The sequence below is a fragment of the Hevea brasiliensis genome, chromosome 14 (assembly GCF_030052815.1).
Source record: "Hevea brasiliensis isolate MT/VB/25A 57/8 chromosome 14, ASM3005281v1, whole genome shotgun sequence".
Classification (NCBI taxonomy): domain Eukaryota; kingdom Viridiplantae; phylum Streptophyta; class Magnoliopsida; order Malpighiales; family Euphorbiaceae; genus Hevea; species Hevea brasiliensis.
Genome location: NC_079506.1, coordinates 88487543 through 88511982, shown reverse-complemented (window position 1 = coordinate 88511982; position 24440 = coordinate 88487543). Strand labels below are relative to the sequence as shown.

Below are 24440 nucleotides of genomic sequence, written 5' to 3'. Positions count from 1 at the left end.
TACATGCAAAAAACACCAACTATATTATAAGAACATTGTTTGTGTCGGTCCTATGTACACAACATAAGCTTAGTTTGACATATTTACTAGGCAAAATTCTTTCCATTTTTATATCTTTTTCCTTCTCAAGCAACACTAGCTTACCCACCAAGCATGTCGATCGCTACAAATAAAAGGTAGGGCAGCACAGAAAATGTGTACAAGGAGGATTCAGCTCAACATATATATACTTTTCTGGGTCACAGGCTTATCAATAAAAGCTGACTCAGCCAAGTCAATGGCACGTGCAAGTCCAGCAGCTTTGTTTTGGCATTCACGATGTTCTTCTTCAGGATCACTATCCGCAACTATGCCTGCACCGGCTTGAAGGTATGCTATCCATTCGTGCCGTATATCAGCATTTCTATACAGGTACATGGTATTGTATTGTGCTCCCGTCGGGAACACAATTGTCCTCAGTCCTAAGGCAATATCCATATCGCCAAGGAAGGAAACTCCACCAAATCCTCCGCTATATGGGCCTCGCCTGTTAACCTCGTAATGGTCTAATAATTGCATGGCCCTCATCTGTAGCAATGCCAGAGAAGATCATTAGAAAGATGAAAGAAAAAAAAAAAAAAAAAGATATGCATCTAGATAGTCCCAAACAAAGAGGACAAACTGAGCCAAACTCTCAGCCATCAGCCAAACCCAGATACAGTTGATAGATATCATGATTAACTGAAGAATCATTAAAGAATGAAATCATGGTTGTGATATGAAGGCAAAGAAGAAAGTTTAATAGCAAACCTTGGGGGCTCCACTAACAGTTCCAACAGGCAATGCAGCACGCAAAGCATCCCAGCAAGAGAGATTATCCTGCAATTCTCCTTTAACCTGCATTGAGTAGGGGTAGGGCAGTATGATTCTATGGTCAAAAAGAGAATAAGGTCTTCTATGGATCCTTATGATCCTGGAATGTTTCGTATCCATAGAAGTTAAAATAGTGAAATTGCATGTCATGCTTGTCGTATGCAAAACCAAATAGCATTAATTAGGTCATACCAACAGCATCATTAAGATGACAACAGAAAACAGGAAGTGATCTCATTGATGGAATTATCAAAATCCTTGACCAAATTACTTAGATGATAAGAAGAGGAAAACTGCTAGATGTTATGGAACCAGAACAAGAGAAAGCATCTTCAACTTCTAAGACTCGTTTAGAAACATGAAATAATTTTTGCCAATATTCAAATTACAGAATATGATGTTTCTAATAAAGCATAAATATTTTATATGGAAAGCTCAATCAACATTTAGATACCATAAGAATAGATTCTCACTGTTGAGCTTATGTGCATGACATGGGAATATCTTTCAATGTTCATAAGTTTTTCTACCGTTACTGAACCATATTTTGAGACCTGCACACAAATAAATAGAAGAAAAAAATAAAACAGCTAGTTTTGCATCTTACCTCTAAAGCTGAAAATAATCTGTCTCTAAACAAGTGCTTAAAAGTTTAATGAAAATATTATATTTTGGATGCACAACTGTCACAGCAAATACGACTATATTTCCCACATATAAAAAGTAATTCTTAACAATTTATAATATTTTCTGAGGGGGAAAAAGAGAAAGAGTTAAGCTTAAAACAAATAAGAGAAAAGACAATGGAGATAAGAATTAAAATCAATTAAAATCCCTATCATTGTCACTTCAAGAACACAATAGCAGATAAATCCTTGGTAATGCATCATTGAAAAGACAAGAAAATATCGTCCTCTTTGTCAATTTCTACAGACAAGCTAAAGAAGGCACATGTTTTCTGGACATAAATGAAACTGAAGTGCTGATTATTCTGATATCAATTCCTTTAACAATGAAGAGCAAGAAAATTTTTATATCTATTCCTTTCAAAATGAAGAGCAAGGAAAATGACAACCAACTACTCTCAACATACAGAAAATGGTAAAATAATGAATATTGATAAAAGAAATGTCCTAATTCACACCAGTGATTGGCCCAGTGGTATAAAATTCCACTAGTTCATGTAAGAGATGCTTAGTTCACTATTGGCAACCATACCAAAAAAAAATGCAATACATGCCAAGCAAGAACAAAAAAAAGTTGAATTAAACTATCCAGCTAAAATTGACAGGAGTGTGACATATACATATGAGCTTTGAGAAATGCAGAGTGACATCACATAACCTTTCCAACATCATTTCTGCCCAGATCAACCAGCATTATATGCTCTGCACACTGTTTTGGATCATTTAGCAGATGCTCCTCCAATATTTTATCTTCTTCGGTTGATTTCCCTCTCCTGATAGTTCCAGCCAATGGCCGATTAACTATCTTATTCTGTTCAGCCAATGTAACAATGAGAAGTTCATAAATGTTAACAAAATTAAGCAATATAGTCAAATGAACACTAGAGTTCTAGAAATTCTTGAACTTGCTCAAATATAAGAAAAGAAGTAGAAATCAAAGCTAAGCATGGAGAAAGTTGTTACACTCGGAAACTCATATCATACTGGTAAGAAATGCTTCTGCAATATTTTATACCTTCTTTACACGCGTAAGAATTTCCGGACTTGAGGCAACTAGAATACACCCTCTGGCCTGGAAAAGCACATTAAAAATTATATTGCAAGAATGTGTCAGAGATGCATGACTAACCTAGATGGTATATAGTTCCAGAGAAGAAAACACATACTTGCAAGTACGACATGTAAGGACTGGGAGTCACAATTCTCAGTGCCCTATAGACTTCAAATGGGTCAGCAAATGTTCGGTGTTCAAAACGCTGACTTAATACTATCTGGAATATATCTCCAGCCAAAATGTGTTCTTTGGCCTCTAATACTGCCTCCTTGTACTCTTCGCATGTCATGTTAGATTTTGTCAATGAGGGGCCAAAATGGCGAGTTTGTAAGTTTACAGCTCCTGCAGATAGCCTTGGGCTAAAAGTTGACAGTCCAAGAAAAAAAATGTAAATGAATTTCAAGGGAAACCAATAAAATAATACAGTAAAAGAATACAACAGTAACTCACGGATTAATATCCTGCACTCTGGTCAACAATTTTCCTAATCGCTTGATTCCATCAGAGTAAGCATCTTCCACAGAAGAATGTCTTTCCATCCTTACCCAATGGATCACATGGACTTTCTGAGAATAAATAAATTCATATTAAGAAACTTAAAAGACAATGTGCCCAGTAGTTGGATAACTGCTGGAAAATTTTCTCCACATTATTAACTAAAACCCATGATATGGAGATTCTATCTAAATCCTGAGAAAGGCTTACAAGCACTAAATGGAGATATAATAACCAACTCAACTAGACTCCAAGAACCTAAATCTCAATCTACTGGGGTCAATCGTCCAAACCATTTTCCTTCATTCCAGTCGCTTCAGGGCTACATCTGCAAAGAGGCCTATAGCTACCAAATATTTTCTCCCTGTCATCCCTCAAGAGAGATATATGTTGTCAAATGTAATGTGAAGCATTTATTGAACTTGCCATAGTCACTTACTTTTCACTTTTCCCCTTTTTTCTATGATATAAGAATGTGACTTGATCATGTCTAACTGAAACAACCCTCTAATACCTACTTTGTCAACATATACTTCTGAAAGTTATTCTTTACACATTCAAGCAGAAGATAAAGAATATAAACTTTGGAAGTTACAGAAATGAGAAAGAATGTAAGCAGGCAAAAGATCAAAAAATATGGTCAGTCATCCTATGAATGGCACGCATATTGATAGTATACTAAAACAAGAATACCTTCTCCACATGATCGAATACAATCACATCATCATATAGGCCAAGGTGTATATCGGCCAGATCTCTGTCATCCTTCGGAGCACTTGAAAATGGAAGCTTTTTCTTCTCTACATATCGCACTGTATCATATGAAAAATAGCCAACCCAGCCACCTATGCAGTAAAGAAATTATCAGTAAGGTGGCTAGGACTTGCTATATAAACTATTCAACAATGTCTACTCTGTACAGATTGGCAATCATATAATTGAACAAACATGGATAAAGAACAATATGGCATATCAATAAGCATTTATAATTCTAGAAACAATCCACTCATCTAACAGCTGAAAGGAAGAATAGTTTTCAGACAGAATGCCTGATGTGAAAAGAAAGAATCCCCCCCCCCAAAAAAAAGCATATATACATGTACACAAAATATATCGTACTTCTCAAATCCATAAAGTAACTTCATAAAATTCATTAAACATGCATATGCATAGGAAAACTCCAGAGACTTTCAGGCCTGTGTACGTATGCATGAAGAAACATGGGTAACTATACTGCAACGGACAAATTCTTCGGCATCTTTATGGAAACAAAACTTAAATATAGTGAGATTGTATTTAAGTTATTCCCATTTGGCGTATTCGGCGCCGTTAAAGGTTGGCATTATTAACGAATATTAAATTCTTATTGCATTTATATTTATCATGAATGTATTTGGATGGTACCACATGATTCCTTAAAATGATTGGCTGAACCGAATAACTCCAAAACTTCAATTTCTTTGCGGTACAGTCTGATCAGTCCAGATGGGAACACTCGTGTTTTTTTCTTTTTCAGTTTTTCATGTGTGTCATGCAAGGTACATTAACTCCATGCATGTTTGAAAAATTAACAATATAATGCACTGAAACAATTTGATATGTTGCGTTCTTGCACCAATGGAGATTATAAATTGCAGTGCATAGTACCATTAAGTCTTTGCATATTATATCATTTGATATTTGGCATGGCAGGCTATGCATCCAATCATTAGATATTTCAGTGTTAGTTTAATTAACCTGTATGTTCAAATACTTGATAAGTTCACGATTGAATTGTGCATAGTGAAGAGAGAGAGAGCATTATGTAATTCAAAATCATCTGCAGAGTTTTCTTACCACAAAAGGTATCTGGAAGTTCAGTAATAATTTGGGGTTTCCAGCCCTCTGAAATACTTCTTGGTATTGTCATTGGATCTTCAACAAACTCTTCCGTCAGAGACCCTTCTTCATGGTCCATTATTGTAACCTTATTTTCTTTTGCCACAATTTCAATTGCTGGCTGAGCTCCAACAACACTGTAGCGTCCCTGAAGCCATTAATAATAATAATAATAATAATTATATATGATCTTAGAGATTCTTACCTATATCCAAAACAAGAAAGCATGAACAGTTCTTACAACACTTGAAACCTGAAAACCAGGCTCTACAGACTCGAAAAGGAAGCTTGGAGCCTCTCTATCATCTTCTTTAACCAAGCAACGGTAAGCAGTAACTGGAGTTAGCTGGTCAGAGAATATGCAATAGTGAAGTGGTACTAAATTTCCATTCTTAGCAGCTTCTGCGAACCTCACTCCATCAGCAACTAAAGAAAAGCAAATCAGAAAAAAAATCAAATTCCTAAATAAGGGACCTAAGTGTAACATACAAATCCTTGAAATTAAATACTAGATCACTTTAACCCAAAAGGGGCTATAAGCAGTATTCAACTGATTCTATTTAACTATTAATTTGTTAAATGAATTTTTCAAAGAAACTAAAATTGCATGAAAAAAAAAATCCACATCACTACATTTTGCACTGATCAAATAAAAGAAAATAAAAATCACAGAAAATTTTTCTAATTAACCAACTGAAAATCACACTTAATGAACTGAAATTTAAATTTAGCTTCAGATGAATCTTTTGTTAGCTATAGAAAAATCAGAAGATCATTTATTAAGCCAAGTTAAACAATTTAAATTTCGACCAAGAATGTCAAAGAACATAAATTTCAAAAACCAGTAAATCGCCATTGAGTTAATCATTTCCCTTTTTTCTGCAAACCATTAACATGAAAGCATGTTTTCTATTTAAACACAAATTTTCTCTTTTCTTCTGCATTTTCCTTATCCTTTCTTGCATTTTCTTAGTAACCAAACTGAAGTTAACTAAAATTTTCACAAAAAAGAAATCAAATTAGAACCAAAACAAAAAGAACAACATTTTAAAATTCTCAGTAAACGCAGCTAGAACGAGTAAACAACTATCCAAGAAAACATATTTCCTTTTCAATTAAAAAACGAGTAACATCAAAACACATGCAAAGAATTCAAACTCAAAAACTTTCCCATTCTTTTCTTTCTCTCACATTCTCTCGGCAACCAAGCTGAACTTACCTAAGGAAGGGTCCAAGAGTGAAATGCACTTGAGTGGACGGACACAAGCGAGGGAGCTCGGAGGTCGTCTTCTGGTGGAAATGACAATGGAGGTGGTGGCAGGAAGAGGAGATAGGCGGTGAGAAAACGCTAGGGATTGCATCGTCGGAGAATCCGGTGAAACAGCGGGATTCCCGGTGTCTTGTAATAGCAGAAAGAAACGGTCGGTGTAATACTTATGCAATAAAACGCTTGGTTTTTATTGTTATGGCAGTTGCAGTTTTGCTTCGCTTCTTTCTGCTCTCCCCCTCCTTAATATATAGGCCAAAAAAAGGTGAGGTAAGAGGTTGTAGGGGCCAGCAATGAAAAAATATTTTTCCTCTAATTTTTTTTCTAAATTTTAATAATTTTATCAAAATATGAAAATGCTTAATTAATATATATATATGTCACGAAAAATATGTTTTATTAAAAATATTTTTCATATATAAGTTATTTTTTTGTAAAAGATACAATTTTAATATTGAAATTTCAGTCTCACTTGTCATTGTAATAAAATGTTATTTGATTTTAATATGTGTTGTGTTAATATCAATAAAGTGATTTTAAGACTATAAAATCTCGAATTTGAGGTTTTATGAATCCAATTTTATATATATATGTGTGTGTGCGCGCGCTCGTATGGGTTGGGAGGAGTGTGTCAATTTTATATTTTTTTATTACACTTTGGCAAACAAAAACCCACTTGACTTAAAGCGTAAATAGTATAGACCCACTTTAACTTATGCTGAATTATTCAATTAATAAATAGGTGACTAGGATTCAAATTCTAAACTTTGTGATCTGAAAAACTTTGATAACATATCAAGTAATCACTCAATTTAAAAATTTAAGTTTATAGATAAGCATTCGAGAATATATATATATATATATATATATATATATATATTAGGTAAGATCTCACAGCTCATTTTTGAGTTAGATAAAGCACATGCATGCAAGATCAACTCAGCACTTTAATTGATCTTGCATGCATGGGCTTTATCTAACTCAAAAAATAGCCGTGAGATCTTATCTATAATATATATATATATATATATATATATATATATAAATAATTATTCTTGGAGACCTATATATAGGATTGTTTATTTTTTACTGTGAATTCTCGTAAGACAAATCTTGGTTATTTCTTAGGGAAGCACTAACTATGAAAATTGTAAAAGTAGAAGAAGAAAGAAGAAAAGGGATGAAGACGATATTATATATGGGAAATTCCACTGCAGGAGAAGCTAGCTACTCGTTGGCTGCATCAGAAATAAAGCTGAACGAATGAAATCAGCCACCTTAAAAGTCTTACTGATAGATAATGAAGCCAAGCAACCAGTGTGGCACTTGTACAAACTGAGTCTTTGTTCTGCTCTGTTTTGACGACGAGTTGGCGACATGCATGAGATTTTGATCCAAATGTATTATTAAGAAATATTACATCTGTGAGTGTACCATGCTTTGTTTACTTTAATAATCTGGAAAATTTTAGAATGCAGGTGGAATATTTCTATTATTGAGTAGAAATTTTAGAATACAACCAAGTACTTTGCTATTTTAGAATACAACCACGTGGTGAGGAAGGATTGGTTAATTGAAGAGAAATTACTATTTAGTCCCTACATTTTAACAAAATTAACTATTTCTCTTTATTTTGAAAAATACACTATTTAATCCATCAATTAGTCTCTCTATCAATTTTTCCGTTAGTCAATGTTAGTTAAACTTCTATTTAGTCCTTATATTTTAAAAAACACATTAATTAGTCTAATTAATTTGCTTTCATTAACTATTTTTAGTTATATAATTATTTTTTTATACTTAAACTATTTTAATTCTCTCTTCTTTATTTGTCTCTTACTCTTCTTTATTCCTCTGTTTATGTTTCTTCTTTTTTACGCTCACGCATTTCTCCCTCCAAATTGTTTCTTTGTTTTTTATATTTTAGTAAAAAACGTTACATGCACAAAAAAATTAATTAGTTCTCTAAATTTCTAAGTAATTAAGGAAAACTATTTTTTAATTGAGAAAACACAAAAATTATGTTCAAAAAATTTAATGAAAATACTTAAATAATTTTAAAAAATGTAAATTTAAATTTAATTCCCACATAGCAAATTTTCTATTTTTATTTAAGAATATGTTTTCAAAATATCGTATTTTTCAAAATATAGAAATCAACTAATAGTTTCATTATATATCGACCAAATAATAGTATTTTTAAAAATATATAGATTAACTAATTAGTTTTTTTTTTTTAAATAGAGGACTAGATAGTAGTTTGATTAGCATTAACTAACGAAAAATTTAATAAACAAACTAAATAGTTGAACGAAAACAAAATACAATAACTAAATAATATATTTTTTAAAATACAAAATCAAGTAATTAGTTTCGCTAAAATATAAAGACTAAATAGCAATCTTCCCTTCCTAATTGAATGACTACTCCTTAATTCTCCTTCTCCAGCCATTGGTATATGCAAAACAGACCAGGGCTAAAGAGCTAAATAGGTCTTCCTATTTGACAATCAGATGATCAAGTTAGGAATATGGATACATGAAGGTGCATGGTGGACTGAGCAAGAAGAGAGTAAATGTGTGGAGAAGAAAGGGTGGGTAGAATGGAAACTTTTATTTATTATTTTTTATGTAATTATATTTAATTTTTATTTCTTTTAGGCTAATTGACTTGAAAAATCAAAATTTTGTGTATCTTCAATCTTAACCAAATCTTTTAATTTTATCAATTTAATCCATAAATTTTAACAATAGATCAATTAGTACCTAAATTGACCCAAATTAGCTGATTATAGGCATGCTGACAAGATTACAAATTATATTTTAATTCATGAGACCCAAAATTTTTGATAAATTATTTTTTAATTGACAATAGAAAGTTGAGATAAAATTTAACTGAATTAATTTATAAGATAACGAACATAAGCCATCTACTCAGGCAATTGGAATCAATGCTGGTTCTAATTAAGAGTAGAGAGGAGACACAATCACATATGCAGATGCTTCATGTGTCAGAGATTCCAAGTTGGAATCAAGGTGAAAATGAGTGTTGTTGAGGAGAAAATGGTGGATAGAATACTGATAGAGATGAAGCTAAAGTTGACAAGAACCTGAATGAGAATTCCATCTTTTAGTTTGCTTCTGTTCATAACCCACAAAGGCTTTATTAATAATTTTTCTTTTTTAATATTGTACAGGTATTTTTAGTTTATCGAAATAGAATTAATTCTGTTGGTGCCAGATAGGTACATTAAGGAGTGAAATGCTTTTAATTATCATAGTCTTCATTCATGAGGATTAAACACTCAATCTTATTTAAAGAATAAGAATATCGAATCACTGATATCAAACACCGGTAATGCCATGAGATATTTAATTTGCAGACTACTATCATCTCTCAATTACCTTTAATACACTCTACATGAATCAAAAGTTAATTTAATCCTAAATATGATTATGTGAAAGAAAATTATGAAAAAATTTTCTCTGCTTTGACATTATAATATACTTCAACATGCAACAAGAAATTCTTTTTTTTTTTTTCCTTTTTCTTAATTTTTTTTAAATATAGAAATAAGATTTAAATATATTCATCACATCCACATATGTTTACAGAAAATCTGCTAAAGATCAATAAATTTTGATTCAACCATTGAATTAATAATTTAATATATTTCATAATATAGAAAGTATTGATTCCTTTCTTTTAAGAAATTTTTGAAGGATATAAAAAAGTTATTTAAAAAATATTAAAATCTTTTCAAAAATTATGAATTCAATTTTCAAAAAATATAAGAAGGTACTGAAAATAAGATTATTCCTCTAATGTAGGAAGGATTCTAGAACCTATTATAATCACCTTCACACCAGGAAGAGGAGACCCACTAGCAACTTCTACAGCATCAGGATCCTGTCTCAAATGGAAACTTAACACATTAAGGACCATAGGAATTAATATTGGTTCCCTGTTACCCAAACCAAAAGCATTAGATGAACTTTTAGGGATGTATGTCCAGGAACATGAACTCTATCCTTTAGATAAACTTGTTATGATAAAAGTAAAAGCCATTGTTATCATATATAATGTGGCAACCAGAAGCCAATAATGGTTAATTAGTTAGACTGTTGTTTCCCAAAAGCACAATCTCATTAAATGGAGGGAAACAAACGAAAACCAAATTATATATACTAAGAGAAAGGCAATGCAAGTGAATTTCGGCCATTGGCATGGAGTAAACATCATTATTAAAATAATCATGTGATAAAAAGGTAATATACAGAATGCAAAATCTTACTGCCATATGAAATTAACAAGAACTACCTGGGTGCCACCTTCAGCATTAGTTTCCCCACCATTGTTGTTTATTTGATTTACAACTGTAGGCTGAGAATCGGGCTGGGTATTGGATTGCCCTAGGGATTCTGCGGTAGGTGCTGCCTCTCCTCCTTCATGTCCTTCTTTTTCCTAGAGATATTCATTCAAATTCAAAATTAAATAACAACCATGCATAACACTGTCAAAAGGCAACATACACGCATAAACCATTCCCCCCTAAAAAATAAAATAAGATTCAAAATCAACATCTATGCACTATATTGGTAGATACGACATTCCGAATAGCCTCATCATAAACACTAGTTTTGCACTTTCATCTGCTCATTTGACTATAAGCAATGGTCATGAAATTAAACTCCCAATTAATATTGAGCACCTAGGACTTGAATTCGACGTAATTCCCACTTACTCCAATCTCATACCAAATTTCAATCATTTGGATTCAAAACCAAATATAGATCATTCAACCTTAGTCTCTTTGCAAGCAAATCCTTGAATGCAAATACAAATGAAGTCATCAAGCTGAAAAGGGGAGGCCCGGGTAGGGGAGGGGTGTCAGGTATTAAACCCCTCTCCCTCCTAAACTATGAACGCCTGAGCTGCCAAACTACAAACAGCTATAAACATCAAAATACAGCAAAAACAAAATTGTACAATAAGTGAAAATAAGAAGGGCACAAACTTATCATTATTGCTATCTGGTTCATTCTGCGTCTCTGTAACTCTACAAGCAATCCCTGTTTTTCCATAAAACCTAAATTCAATAAACTAAAATGAGCTCTTTCTAAGCATTACTACAATACATTTCAACCAAAGAAAAACCAATTCAATCTACCTTGAAACGAGGTACAACTTCAAAACTCTGAAACGACACCGTTTCTTCCTCCGAAAAACAACCGAAGAAGCTAAGAATGGCCGCGAACGAAGCTCAAAACGAGAGCAAGAGCTGCACTGTAATGACAAAGACAACAATGGACTAAAATTCCCGCGAAAAGTAGCTAAAATACTCATCTTTTAGCGTCCAAAAAGCAAAAGAAAAGGGTCCCTTCAGTTCAATTCGAACAATAACTCCATTGAAATTTCAAAAAGAGAAGGTTTTGGCTTGAAATCGGTAGATTCAGGTGATAGGTCTTCTCTGAGATATTTCTAGGGAAGAACCAAAAACGGATTGTTCTTTCGAGCGACGGTTAAATACCGGCTAATGACATTTCCAGTTTTTTTGAGTATCTGAAGTTGCCAATCAGAATTTGACACGTTGTAATAGTGTTTAGATTGACAAGTTCCGTCCGGTGGGTTTTCTGATAATTTCGTCTTGTTTGAAGGATTATTTGGGTTTTTCATAATTTTACCATCAAAATTAGGGTATTTAGTCTTCTTCCTTGTGCTTGCTCTGATTACACACTCTCTCTACAAAATCAGAATCCTACTCCCTGGTAACATAATATATATATATAGATATATATAAAAGAAAATATTAATTTTTAGTACTTTTAATATATTATATAATTAGAGAATTATCTGTATTAATGTATGTAATTATTAATAATTTAATTTATATATTTTTTAATTTTAATTTAATTATTGTATACTTTATTTTATTAGATTTTATTTATCAAACTTTTTTCAAATTTCACAATAGAAATATTTAAATTCTTATCTATATATAATATAGAAATAATATGTGTAATAAATATAAATATATGAATACATTTAGTTAATATATGCTAATATATTATAACTCATTTTATAATAATTAATGACTACTTATTATAGTATTAAGATAGTAACTATTCTTTTTGTCAATAAATAATGGTCATATTTAATTTTTTATTTTATTTAAAATTATCTATCACATTTAAAAGACTAAAGAGAATTAATTATTTTTTTCAAATTTTACCTTTTATATTTACATAATACAATAAATATTTATAAAATTTTCTAGAACTAATATTATCACATCTTTCTTAATTAAACCAGCTGTTTGTTATGTTAATATTCATAAATTACTCAATTTAGAAAAAAAATAATTAAGTAAATTAATAGTATTTTTTTTTTTATGAAAATGAGGTTATTCAGTTATTTTTTTAATTATTTTAAAAATTCTAAATATGACTATTATTTATGGATAAATAAAATATTAAAACGTCATAATTGCATCTATGAGATTTAATTATGTTAACAATTTAGTCATCCATTCAAAATTCTTCCAATTTCCCATTAGTTAAAGATAAAAAATAAAAATTAAACTCTAATTTCAATTTAATACCAAAATTACCCTCACTCTTTGTCTCTTTCTCTCACTTTCTTCTCTCTCTGCTATTTTATTTTTTTATTAGTGTATACGAAAAAATATAAATAAAAAATTATAAATTACGATCAACATCACTTATTGCAGTAGTAATAGTTAGAAAATTATAAGATACTGTACATTAATTTTTTGTACACTATACACTGGCAAGAATTCATTTATTTCATAAATTATGAAATATAAACTCCTCTTATTGTGAGAAAAGAAGCATGTACCATTGGAACACTCCCCATCAATTTCCTGTACCCATTAAACTAATAAACACATGCTTATATCATATATTTATAACTTTTTTTTTTTAAGAGAATAATTATTTGATGTGAAAAAATCATCCCGTCTTAGTTTGCATTATTAATTTATTATAAAGGACCATTTTGATGTTAGACCTATACGTGAGATCAAAGATATGCTCCATCCCGTGCATATTTTCTTTGCATTGTAAAGAACTTGCTAAAATCCTTGAACAAGAACTGACCATTCAACAATTCAAAACCCCAAATGTTTCTTGTCTAAAAGTTCTTTTAAAGATGCCTAACTATATACAAAAACAGTAGGGAGAAACTAGTTTAATCCCCAGATCTTCATGTTTCTTGCAACCATAAAGATAGTGCTAGGAAAGTTTACATATCTTCAGGCCTTACGTCCCATCTTCTCTTGCGATTCTTGGAAACATCTGTTGTATATAATATCTTTGCTAATGTCTCGTGCAATGGTGCTGGTGTTAGTTCCACAAGTTCCTCCTCATCATCACTACTAATCCATCCATGGAAAGGTCTACGGCTTCGCCTTGGAAGAGCATCCACTCGTTCTGGGGAGCAAATATCATGTTGAACAGAGTGGCTGCTGCTTCCAAGTTTGGGAACAGCATGAAAATTTCCATTTGAGTTGCTCATTTGCTGTTCCCTGGAGCCTTGATCTAAGTTGATGTCCTTCCAAGTATTTCCTTCTACTTCAGCTTCTGGTGGACAAGTATTACATTCTGCAAAAGAAAAGCTGAACTAAGGAAAAGAAAGCAAAATTCAGAGTATATTTGGATGAAGTTCTGCTTTATTCTTGTCAACTGTCACAATAAGAGGCACTTCATTCTTGAATGTTGCTGTATAAAAGAAATCTAAAGACATTATTTTGTAACGCATCCAAAATCCAACACTTTCCAAAATATTCATGGTACTAGCTAAATGTGCAAAATAAAATACATTAAAACACACAACATAAAGGAGGCTAGAACCATATGGCTGAAACAGTGGGCAACGCTCACATATCACATGCTAAGCTTTAAGAAAAGGATGGGAAGCCCATTACCAAATCCATCAGCCCGTAATGCAGTGACTGGAGCCTTATTGTTATCAGTATCTGATGCAATATCCAGATTTACATTAGACTGCAACAAAGCGTCCTCACTAGAGTATGTATGTACAAGAGCCTCGCTTGATGGCCCAGCACATGATGCTTTGGTGTTGTTCCCATCTCTGCCACCGCTTGGCGGGGAATCACCCTTAGATGGGGACAAAGTAAAAGAAAGAACGAAAGAGGAAAACAAGAAAGACAGTCAACATCTCAACCAATTCACATTTAGAAATCATGGTTAAAAAAATTTATCACAGCATTGATGGCGGCATGTGTCGTACTACCAAAGTATAAACTAACTCAACACAATCATATTAATAGTCAACAATTGTATAGCATTAAAGAAGATATATGAAGAGTGCTATCAATTCTGTCAATGCAAAACACCTTGATAATGATATAGCAACTTGCAATTCATTCCAAGAGCATAACAAACATCTTTTTTTAAAACATAAATCACCCACCATAAAATTTTCAGTAGACCATATAAGTTCAGACTAGAGATGGCAAGTCATGCTAAACTTACCAGCAACAACAAGAAATTATCCAAGAGATGGTCAGAGCAAGGCAAGGCATAAATGTAACTTAGACCTGACTTTTTGTATGCATGTGCGCACGCACGCATGCACTCACACACACACACACACACACACACAGATGCTCATAGAGATTGCTTCAGGACAAAGAAAATGGGCTTTGACATAAATGAATTTCATGGACAAAAACTTTATTAGATATCATGCATCAGATTATCATCTTTATTAGTGTATATTAACTATTAGCATAGGCTTATATTATTGATTCCCCATGAAATCAAGAAACAAGCTACCTGTTTTTGAGCTAATCTTTTTTGTTAGCACTTAGCACACAAAATGCTTCGTAGAAATTTTTCAGAAAAGTGAATACAGAAGTTGAAAGAGTCCTTCAGAAACATAACTTGCTCTTGAAGCTTTCTTGAAAAGCATTCAACAGGGTATCCAGCAAGCCCCTTATAATACCCATCTTGCACAACCCCACACCTCTTCAAAACCCAACCCAACCTACCCCACTGTAGAAAGCTTGGTAGGAAAGCACAAAGCATCAAATGGCTCCTGCAGAACTATAGTCCACAGATAACAATGACAAGCTGTTTTTCCCCCAGAATTAAAGAAATCAGTCAATTGACAGATTCTAAAGTGATACTACAGCACATCAATTCCAGGACTGACTTAAATTCCAAGGAGCAGCTTGTTCAGTCTCAGATTAGTTTGTCTGCTCAGGCTTGTGATAACCTAAAATCTAAATTCTCCAACTTAATCATACCAGTCTTCGATACACATAATGTCATTTTGGCATAACACTGTACACTCACCAAAAAGGAATGGGAATTGCTTATTTACTTACAAGGAAATCACCACAATATTTCACAACCCTTTTCAAAATTTTCTTGACAGATTAGGTCTATAACATCACATAGCTATCCAAAAAGGAACAGAAGGAAATCAATCATATATAGGATATATAAACAAGTAAAGCTTATCAAATAAAAATTTTACCTTTTCCTTTGCCTCCTTCTCAACCTTTTCAAGAATACTGTCAAGCAGGACTCTATATGAAGCCTCTTCAATAAATGGCCATCCATCCATACCATAAACCTGAAACAGAAGAAAACCCAAAATTAATTTTTGAAAACCCAAAAACCTATTTCCTTCCAAAAACAAAACAAACCCACATCCAAAAGCTCTTTCACTGTAGTGACAATCAGTTCCTCAGGGAACCCATAGCTCATCATTGCATCAAGAGCTGCATCCATACGCATCTGACCCTTGGGTGACAAAAAGCAACCCAAAAAGAAAGTCAGAAAGAAAGGGAAAACGAGAGAAAGCCACATAATTATGCAAAAATCATTAAGAGAACTGAAGTGAGGGGTCTAATTTGAACAATGGTTTACGTGATCATGAGAATGAAAATGACCCATATGAAGAAAAATAAAGGAAAACAGTAGGAAAGCGAGAGAAAGTGCCTGTACCTTCTTGGTACGTCCCCGTGGAGCCATAAGGAGGTAGAGAAGGAGATCAATGGAGCAAAAAGCAACGGAACCTACCTATGAATGGAGCAAAAAGCAACGGAACCTACCTATGAACTCAAATCAAGCCTCTAGCCACAACAACTCTTCTTTTTTTACCTTCCAATTTGGGAAGATTTGATTGATTGCGTTTCCAGTTTCTTTGACACCTTACTTTCCCTGTTTTGTGACTCGTGACTGCACGGTCCACACCGCGAAACCAGAAGAACACAGGCAAAAAGTTCCCGCTTCCCACTTCGTGTGAATAGCTAAGTAGTTTTTTTTTTAGTCATTTTTTAATTTATATTTTTTTTCTCATATTAACTGAGGCTAAAATTAAATTTCAGAAAAAATTATTTTAAATACTATTTATTTAAATAATTAAAAAAAACTAAAATTCATAAATTTAATTTGAAATTATTTTTAATATTTTTAATTAATATATTTTTAAAAATATTTTCTTTAATAATAATTTTAAAAGTATTACTAATCAGATTTTATATGGAGTAATTAGTCAGAAACTCATAATATCAAATAACAAAATAATTATATAATAATATCAGTGTCTTAAGTTTTTTTAAAATTTTTAAATGAAAATAACTAAATTGAGTAAAATCTTTGAGGCTGCGTTTGAATTTATGAATTTAAATGTGAAATTTGAATTTCAAATATTGATCTTGAAATTCATAAACTTGAAAATATCTTATTTAGTTAATGAAAAAAAATTTAATTTTTAAATTTAAAATAGATGTAAGTATTCAATAATAAAATTTTATTAGGTTGAATTAAAATTTTAAATAATATAATTAATTATTTTAAATTTTTTTACTTTTTGGAGTTTTATAATAATATATTAGATTTAATTAAAATTTAAATTCAGTATTTAATCCAAATTAAAATCCATAAATCTAACACACAAGTTTTTATTTTATTGTCCACAGAAATGAACATAATAACTAAGTTTTAAGAAATTTTTTTGAAAATAATATTTTTTAAGTTAAAAAAAATTAAATTATTTGATTTTAAATATAAAAATTGATAAAAAAATTAATTGAATTAAATTCTTATAATTTTTTTTATTTAAAATTGAGAGATTAGAGCACATAAGGTGGATTTTTGGCAAATTAGTCACCTAAAAATGGTATTTAAAAGATTGATGAATTTAAATAATAAAAATTTAATCATATTATAGAAGAAAAATAAATATCTATCAATCTAAAAATAGCCTAATTTATGAAAGGTATAATTTTTTTTATGATATATAAATATATAATGAATGAAAATAAAATTTCTTCTATTACATATATAAATATATAAATATATTCTGCATGTTTATGCATAGAATGGCATGGACAAAGGTGCAAACATTCAAGGAGATGCCTATAGTTTTGGGATTCTTCTGCTGGAAAAGTTTACAGCAAAGAGATCAACTGATTACATGTTTCAGGAAGGCCTGAACCTTCACAATTTCACTGGAATGGCACTGCCTAATTCAGTAGTGGATGTTGTGGATCAATATCTGATGAAGAAACAGGAGGAGGAAGGATACAAGAATGGTAGGTATCTGTGCTGAAACTGGAATTTCATGTTATGTGGAGACTCCTAGAGACCGCATAATTCCAAGAGAGACCAATATTAGAATTGTAAACAGAGATTCACCATTCAAAATTTTTGGAAATTTATGTACTCTAATCTACCTCTTCCTGTTGGAAAAATTTTAAAGATGAACTAAGAAATTCTATTCAATTTCCCTTATGTAGCCAAAGTTTGGGATTCAACATAGAACTAAAATTTTAAAGAATAAACTCCATTCAACATTAAACAACAATTAACATTTCTTTGAATTGATTAAAATCTTCATATACTGATCACATGAATTAAATTCTTAATTCCAGGAAGATTAAAAAAAATAATAATAACAATAATCCAGTGATCAATCACCACCATCAACTAACTTCCTGAAATCTAAGGCTGCAACCGAGCCATGAAATCTTGGAGATTTGATCAAAAATACCATCTAACCTTTCAGCTACAACATTGAAGATATTTTTCCAGGCATGTCGGTTTAGAATAGCCAATCTAGAACGATGATCCAAAAAAAGTCCCTAAAATTAATTAATATCACGAGTACAAAACAGCAGCCAAACTTATGATAGGTTTTAGGCTCCAAAAACAGGGGCCTCCTTCTACAACCAAACTAACTACAACAGACATAACTGACAAGAAAAAGCAGGAAAAATTACAACAAACAGCTCAATTGGGATTTTAACGAACAAGGAGGCATCAACTCCTTTTCTGGGTGTTGGGTATTTCTCAAGAAACTTACACAGCTAAACCTCAATATCATCATCCATGGTCGTCCTATCTCGAGCTTGCCTGGTGCAAAACTCAGAGAACACAGGCAGCCTCTTCCTTGCAGTTGGGGCATGAAGGATCTTATGAATGAAAGCATCAACCTCTTTTCTGGGTGTTGGGTATTTGTCAAGAAACTCACACAGGTAAACCTCAATGTCATCATCCACAGGCGTCCAATCTCGAGCTTTCATGTCGTTGATGGCAGCGGTATTCTTGGTGGAGGAATATTGAAGCTTCGTGGCAATGATGGAAGCAGCGGAGGCGAAGGAGATTTGTGTTGTTACCACAGAGGCTTTTGCCATGATGTTGGGAGAAAGAAAACACTAGCTATGAACTTCTGATCAAGTTATTACCAGTACCACAAATTGGCTTACACAGAAGGTATATATACACACAGTGCCGCTGAAAACAATCTAAACCAAATAAGAAGAGGATTCCTAATTCTTCATGGAGTTGATTTCGCCACCCTTATGTGAAGAGAGATACTTGTTCAGTTATCAAGTATGAGTCTAATTTAGCTTGGACTTATCCATTATTTAATTGATTCGAATGTCAAGCCTGCTGCCGTTTAATTTCAAGCTGTTGTAAGACGAGTAATCAATTATTTGCAATCAATGATGATAATTACATATAATTTAATTTATGTTATTGTATAAATTTAAAGTTTGTACAAATTTAAAATTTTTAATTTTAGAACTTATATAAATTTAAAATTCTTACTTCTATTTATATTTAACTTCAACTGAGATAAAAAAACTAATAAATAAAAATAAAAAAATATTACTAATCTATCTACTGTTTACAAAAAATATAAGAAAATATATTTATAACGACAGATAAATAATTCGTTGCCAAAAATGCATATAAAAAACAATAACATATAACTAATTATATAAATTCATTGCTAATATTATTTAGCAATAAAAAGATACATCATTAATAATTTTAGCAATTGTGCCTTCCAAACATTATCGTTGCTAATCTTTTAGCGATAGAAAATTTGTTATTAAATTTTTTATGATGTCAATTTTATAATATACTATATTGTCGCTAATAACCTTTAACGGTGAAATATTTTCCACTAAATATCTAATAATTTTAAATTTTAATATTACAATAATTAATATAAATTAAAATTTTAATAATAATTCTATTTTAATAATAATTCTACTTGTACTAAAAAAACATATTATAATTTTTAATATAGTAATTCTATAATTATAATTATATATATATATATAGGGGAAGGGGAACATTTGGTTTACCAAAAATACCCTTAGTTCCTTAAATTATTTACAATTATATTTTTTACTGTTTAAATTAATAAAAAAACTAAATTTAATTGACTATATAAAAAATAAAATAAAAATATTATAAAACTAAAAAAAATAAAGTGGAAATTGTAATTTTATTAAAATATAATTATATAGTTGCACCACATTAACCTATCTTAATTTAATAACTTAATTTGATAAGTAATTCTGAATAAAATAAAATTATATTTGATGAATAAATTTTATCATTTTTATTTTTATTTTCTTCTTGTAACTCATTGTTCCCTTCTATACTCTTTTTCTCTGTTTGTACACTTATAAATGTTATTTTGCAGATTGAGCATGTGATCAAGGAGCAGAACATGATGAATGCATTTGCTATGACAAAGGATTAATTGGTTTCTTGATTTATTTTAGTTTACAATTTTCTTTGGTAGATGATTATTGAATTTCATGGATGTGCTTGGTCTTAGATAGGGAATGTCACGATGAGCTCAAGAAGATGACTTCCAACTTTACCCTTCCATCTTCTAGATGTGGGGAATTTCCATGGCTGCAAGAGAATAGTGGATTTGCAACTAACATTTATCTAAAAAAGCTACATCTAAACATTTTTTTTTTCCTTTTTCTGCTCCTCGCTACTGAGTTGTGCAACAACAGTGGAGTGAGTCCCAATGTAAAGTGTTTGAGATATATGGCAGTTTGCTTGTGATTTTTGTTATTGATATTGCTAGTTCTTTAATTTAGATTATACAAAAGCTTTTGGCATGGTGGCCAAGCTTAATTTTGTGCCAACTCAGCAAAATATTATGATAATGAAGGGCTAAATTCAAGTTTAATTAGAACCAACTTAATATGTAGTATACATATGCAAGAATAAACCTCGATAATTTTTTAAAATATTGAATTTGTTGCCAATGTATATTAATTGGGTTTAAATATTTTTTGCAATAATTGTTAATGGTCTTTGTAAGTTGTTGTGTTTGACAATGTTTCCTTACTTGTATAAAGTAGATCTGTCATTAAACAAATTTGTGGCATGAAAAACTCTTTAAAAGTTGGATGCAGCAAATCTATAGAGTGGGAAACTCTAGAAAGGATATGGAGCGCATATGAATACAACGAAACAATTGTGGCATGCTCAGGGATGGTTGAAGTAGATCATTGATCATCTCATCAATGTCGATTCTTCTCTAAATGTACTCTATATATATCCAAGTTGCCCACTTGGTCTGATCTCTTATTTACTTTGAATTCATATTTTAATTGGCTTTTATAAATATCTTACTCTAAATTTCTTTATTTGAAGGTGGGTTATTCTAATTTGGATCACGAAGTGTTGGCAAAAACCAAAACCATGACATAGAAAAGGCTGCCAATACAAGTTGATATATCTTTCCCAAGAATCTATGAGCAGCAAAAGCTATAACTGCAATGGCATCAACATTGCTTGTGTTTAAGAAAATCAACTCCTTTTATTCTAATTTGCTTGTCATGCATGCTCAACATCTCTTCAATTTTGTTGATACTTAATTATAAAAGCTCCTACAGTGTGAGCATCGCTTATTTTATTTGTTGTAACAGAAATTTGTGTTGAGAACATATAATATTACTTGCAATGTCAAACATGCTAATGTTATGTGGATTGAAACCAACTAAGTTGAAGCTTTCTTGCTTTTAGAGTGGGTTCTATTATCCAGGATAACCATAATTCATGTAAAAGGGATGTCAAGGAGAATCTTGAGCTTCATATGTATAGAGAAACAGCTAAGGGCTTCATGTGTAGGCTTATTCCAGATTCAACTATAATAGATTCACTAATTTTATTTAATAAGTAATAATATAATTTCCTTTTTTTTTTTGCTATATCAAATCAGTCCGTGCAGATTATATCTTTTGTTGCAAAAGAATCCAGATTGAAAGCTCACAACAACAACGTTGGATTGAGGAGAAGCCATGGTGAATGTAATTTTAATTCCATGAATTTTCTATATAATATATTAAAATAAGAAGAATTGTACGTATCATTTTACGGTTTTAAATCTATAATTACTTGTGAGGAACTCCTTCCAATATTGGTAAAATTTTCAATTGCTCTATGATGTTTCTATTTTGTTATTTTTATTTTTTAGTTATAATTATTATTTTTAATTTTGATTTTAAAAAAAAAAATTCATCATGCTTTAATCTTGGAAAATAAATGATAGATTTATATATATATATATATATATATATATATATATATATATATATATATATATATATAATACAACTCTATTATAGCTTAGAAATTAATATAAATATATCTTGAAAAGGAAAGAATAACGAATGGGAAGATACATACAAATAAAAGAATTGACAATTATAATAAATATAAAATTATTATATATTAAATTATTAATTTATTTATGACATATATAAAAATATGTATGAAGAGAGGAAATCAAGTGTACTAAAATAATTTTCAAAAGATATTGAAATAAGCAACAATGGTTTTTATTGAGGGATATTTATTGACCTTATATTCTCACGTATTCTATATAACAATCCTTATAAATTTTGAATTATTATAAATAAATTTTTTAATGTAAATATTTAATTAAATAAATTATAGGCCAAAGGCCCATTTTACACCCTAAAGTTTTTTTTTTGTCCAATTGACCCCTCTTAACTATTTAAAATGTCTATTCAAAACTACAATTGACATAAACCAATATAGACAAAGCCGAGGAAAGGTCACGTGGTTACATGGCCATGGACGGACGTTGATTTACAACTACCTTACTGTCATCTCCTCTTCTTGACAGAAGCAATTAGGGAATCGCCTTGGTGACAGATGGTGGAATTGAAAATGAATGGGAGATGGTGGTGTTTTTTTGGTGAAAATTCTGTATGTCTTCAAGCAATAACGCAGTATAAGATGGGTTAGGATTCAACAAAGTTTCAGGATTGAAGTCTAGGTCCTGAGATTTCTTGGCTGGCCTACTTCTTGTTAGTGTTTGAAGCTTCAAGTCAACTTCTGAAGCTATCAATGTGCTAATATGTACCTATACTTCAGTCTCTTCCGTAATTACTAGTGCTTCTTTCACAATGTTGCTGCTTTCTCTACAATTAGGGATAAATTTTAATAACTATCCCTGAACTTATATGGTTATAACACTACAGTCCTTAAACTTTAAAACGTAACATAAAATCCTCTAAACTTTTAAATTTTGCACAGTAAAATCCCTCTAACTTTCAATTATTGATTTTTCAGTTGAAAATTAATGTGAACAGCTCCCGCATGGCTCTTAGTCAACATTTCTCTCTTCTCTCTTATTCAAAATGTAAAATTATTCTCTCTGCACCTGAAAAATTATTCTGTTTACAGTGAGAAAAATGATTCAATTTACACATAACTTGAGAGAGAAAAGAGAAATATTAATTAAGCTCCATGCTAGAACTGTTCAGGTCAGCGTCTAACTGAAAAACCGACAATTAGATGATAGAGGGATTTTACTGTACAAAATTTAAAAGTTGAAGGGATTTTATGTTACATTTTTAAGTTGAAAGACTATAATATTATACTAGATAAGTTCAGAGATGGTTGTCAAAATTTATCTCAACAATTAGTCCCTTGAGCAACTAGTCTGTTGTTTATCTCAGCATTTGGCTTTAGCATTTGAGCCTGAAAAAACAAAGAAATGGTTCTAAAATCAAATTTCACTATACTTTTTGCTAGCAATACAAAAAGAATATGATAAAACATGTATGGAAATTGCGACAAAGCAACTAAAAGCAGCAAATAGATGTACACTTGATTTAGGACACTGATAGATTCCTTTATCACTGCTTGTCCTTCAGTTTCCTTATTTCTGGTTTGCACTTTACTGCTGCTATTATTGTTGTTTTCGATTGCTTGCAAATATACAAGGGAATTTGGATGGATTTCACTGAATGAGTTCTTTCTATGAGATGATTCCTCTGTTTTCCTTGAAGAGTTATGACTACGTAGGGGCTACTGCTGATTATTCTCATTAGAACCCTCTGCATTTGTTCTCGCCAGAGACTGAGAATAGGGAGATACAGCATCACTTGAATGATTAATATCGTTTAACTTCTATTACATTTGGTGTAATCCAACCCATTTTAAATAGTTAGGGGGTCAATTGGACCAAAAAAAAGTTTAGAGTGCAAAATGACTATTGGGTAATAGCTTATGGTGCAAAATGAGCCTTTCGCCTAAATTATATATTTTGTTGTTATTTTATTATAAATAATTATATTGTAAATAAAAATAATAATTTAGTAATTCAATAATTAAAAATAATATATATACACACACACAAATATATATATATATATATATATATATATATATATATATATATATATATATATATATTACTTTTATATTTGAATTAACTTTTCTTTAAATAATTTTATAAATTATGAATAATACTATAATCTTCTTAATAATTTTATCTCTTTAATTGAATTTTGATTTGTATTTAAAGAAAACATATAGAGATAAAATAATTAGAATTTACTATACCTAGTATATTA

At 30.9% G+C, this 24440-nt stretch overlaps 2 protein-coding genes across 4 annotated transcripts; both read right to left on the bottom strand.

The window, feature by feature from the left end:
* LOC110633320 (anthranilate synthase alpha subunit 1, chloroplastic) lies at window positions 1–6454 on the bottom strand. Of its 2 annotated transcripts, none has more exons than XM_021781872.2 (11): window positions 6185–6454; window positions 5207–5391; window positions 4924–5113; window positions 3781–3932; window positions 3043–3158; window positions 2705–2951; window positions 2554–2610; window positions 2197–2349; window positions 1326–1406; window positions 790–876; window positions 1–567 (listed from the first exon to the last, which is right to left on the bottom strand). In XM_021781872.2, the coding sequence occupies exons 1-11, from the start codon at window positions 6324–6326 to the stop codon at window positions 211–213; spliced, it is 1767 nt and encodes a 588-aa protein (XP_021637564.2). In that variant the 5' UTR covers window positions 6327–6454; the 3' UTR covers window positions 1–210. The 2 variants fall into 2 exon arrangements, with proteins under 2 accessions (XP_021637564.2, XP_057991362.1); XM_058135379.1 differs by having other exon boundaries at window positions 5219–5391.
* A 6880-nt stretch (window positions 6455–13334) lies between these two features.
* Window positions 13335–16525, bottom strand: LOC110633282 (uncharacterized). Of its 2 annotated transcripts, none has more exons than XM_058133721.1 (6): window positions 16338–16525; window positions 16231–16305; window positions 15934–16020; window positions 15758–15856; window positions 14178–14370; window positions 13335–13854 (listed from the first exon to the last, which is right to left on the bottom strand). In XM_058133721.1, the coding sequence occupies exons 2-6, from the start codon at window positions 16255–16257 to the stop codon at window positions 13496–13498; spliced, it is 765 nt and encodes a 254-aa protein (XP_057989704.1). In that variant the 5' UTR covers window positions 16258–16305; window positions 16338–16525; the 3' UTR covers window positions 13335–13495. The 2 variants fall into 2 exon arrangements, with proteins under 2 accessions (XP_057989704.1, XP_057989702.1); XM_058133719.1 differs by having other exon boundaries at window positions 15934–16026; window positions 16338–16523.
* Between the last annotated feature and the right edge of the window lie 7915 nt (window positions 16526–24440).

What these genes read in the sequence shown, in the direction of transcription:
- LOC110633320 (XM_021781872.2), bottom strand. Translation starts at nt 6,326, where the DNA reads ATGCAATCCCTAGCGTTTTCTCACCGCCTATCTCCTCTTCCTGCCACC. An exon ending in ACTCTTGGACCCTTCCTTAG is followed by an intron (nt 5,392 to 6,184) that starts GTAAGTTCAGCT and finishes GCTTTTCTTTAG; the next exon opens with TTGCTGATGGAGTGAGGTTC. An exon ending in CTGTTAGTGGAGCCCCCAAG is followed by an intron (nt 568 to 789) that starts GTTTGCTATTAA and finishes GCATTGCTACAG; the next exon opens with ATGAGGGCCATGCAATTATT.
- LOC110633282 (XM_058133719.1), bottom strand. Translation starts at nt 16,257, where the DNA reads ATGGCTCCACGGGGACGTACCAAGAAG. An exon ending in CAGTGAAAGAGCTTTTGGAT is followed by an intron (nt 15,857 to 15,933) that starts GTGGGTTTGTTT and finishes CTTCTGTTTCAG; the next exon opens with GTTTATGGTATGGATGGATG. An exon ending in AGAAGGAGGCAAAGGAAAAG is followed by an intron (nt 14,371 to 15,757) that starts GTAAAATTTTTA and finishes TCCCCATCTAAG; the next exon opens with GGTGATTCCCCGCCAAGCGG.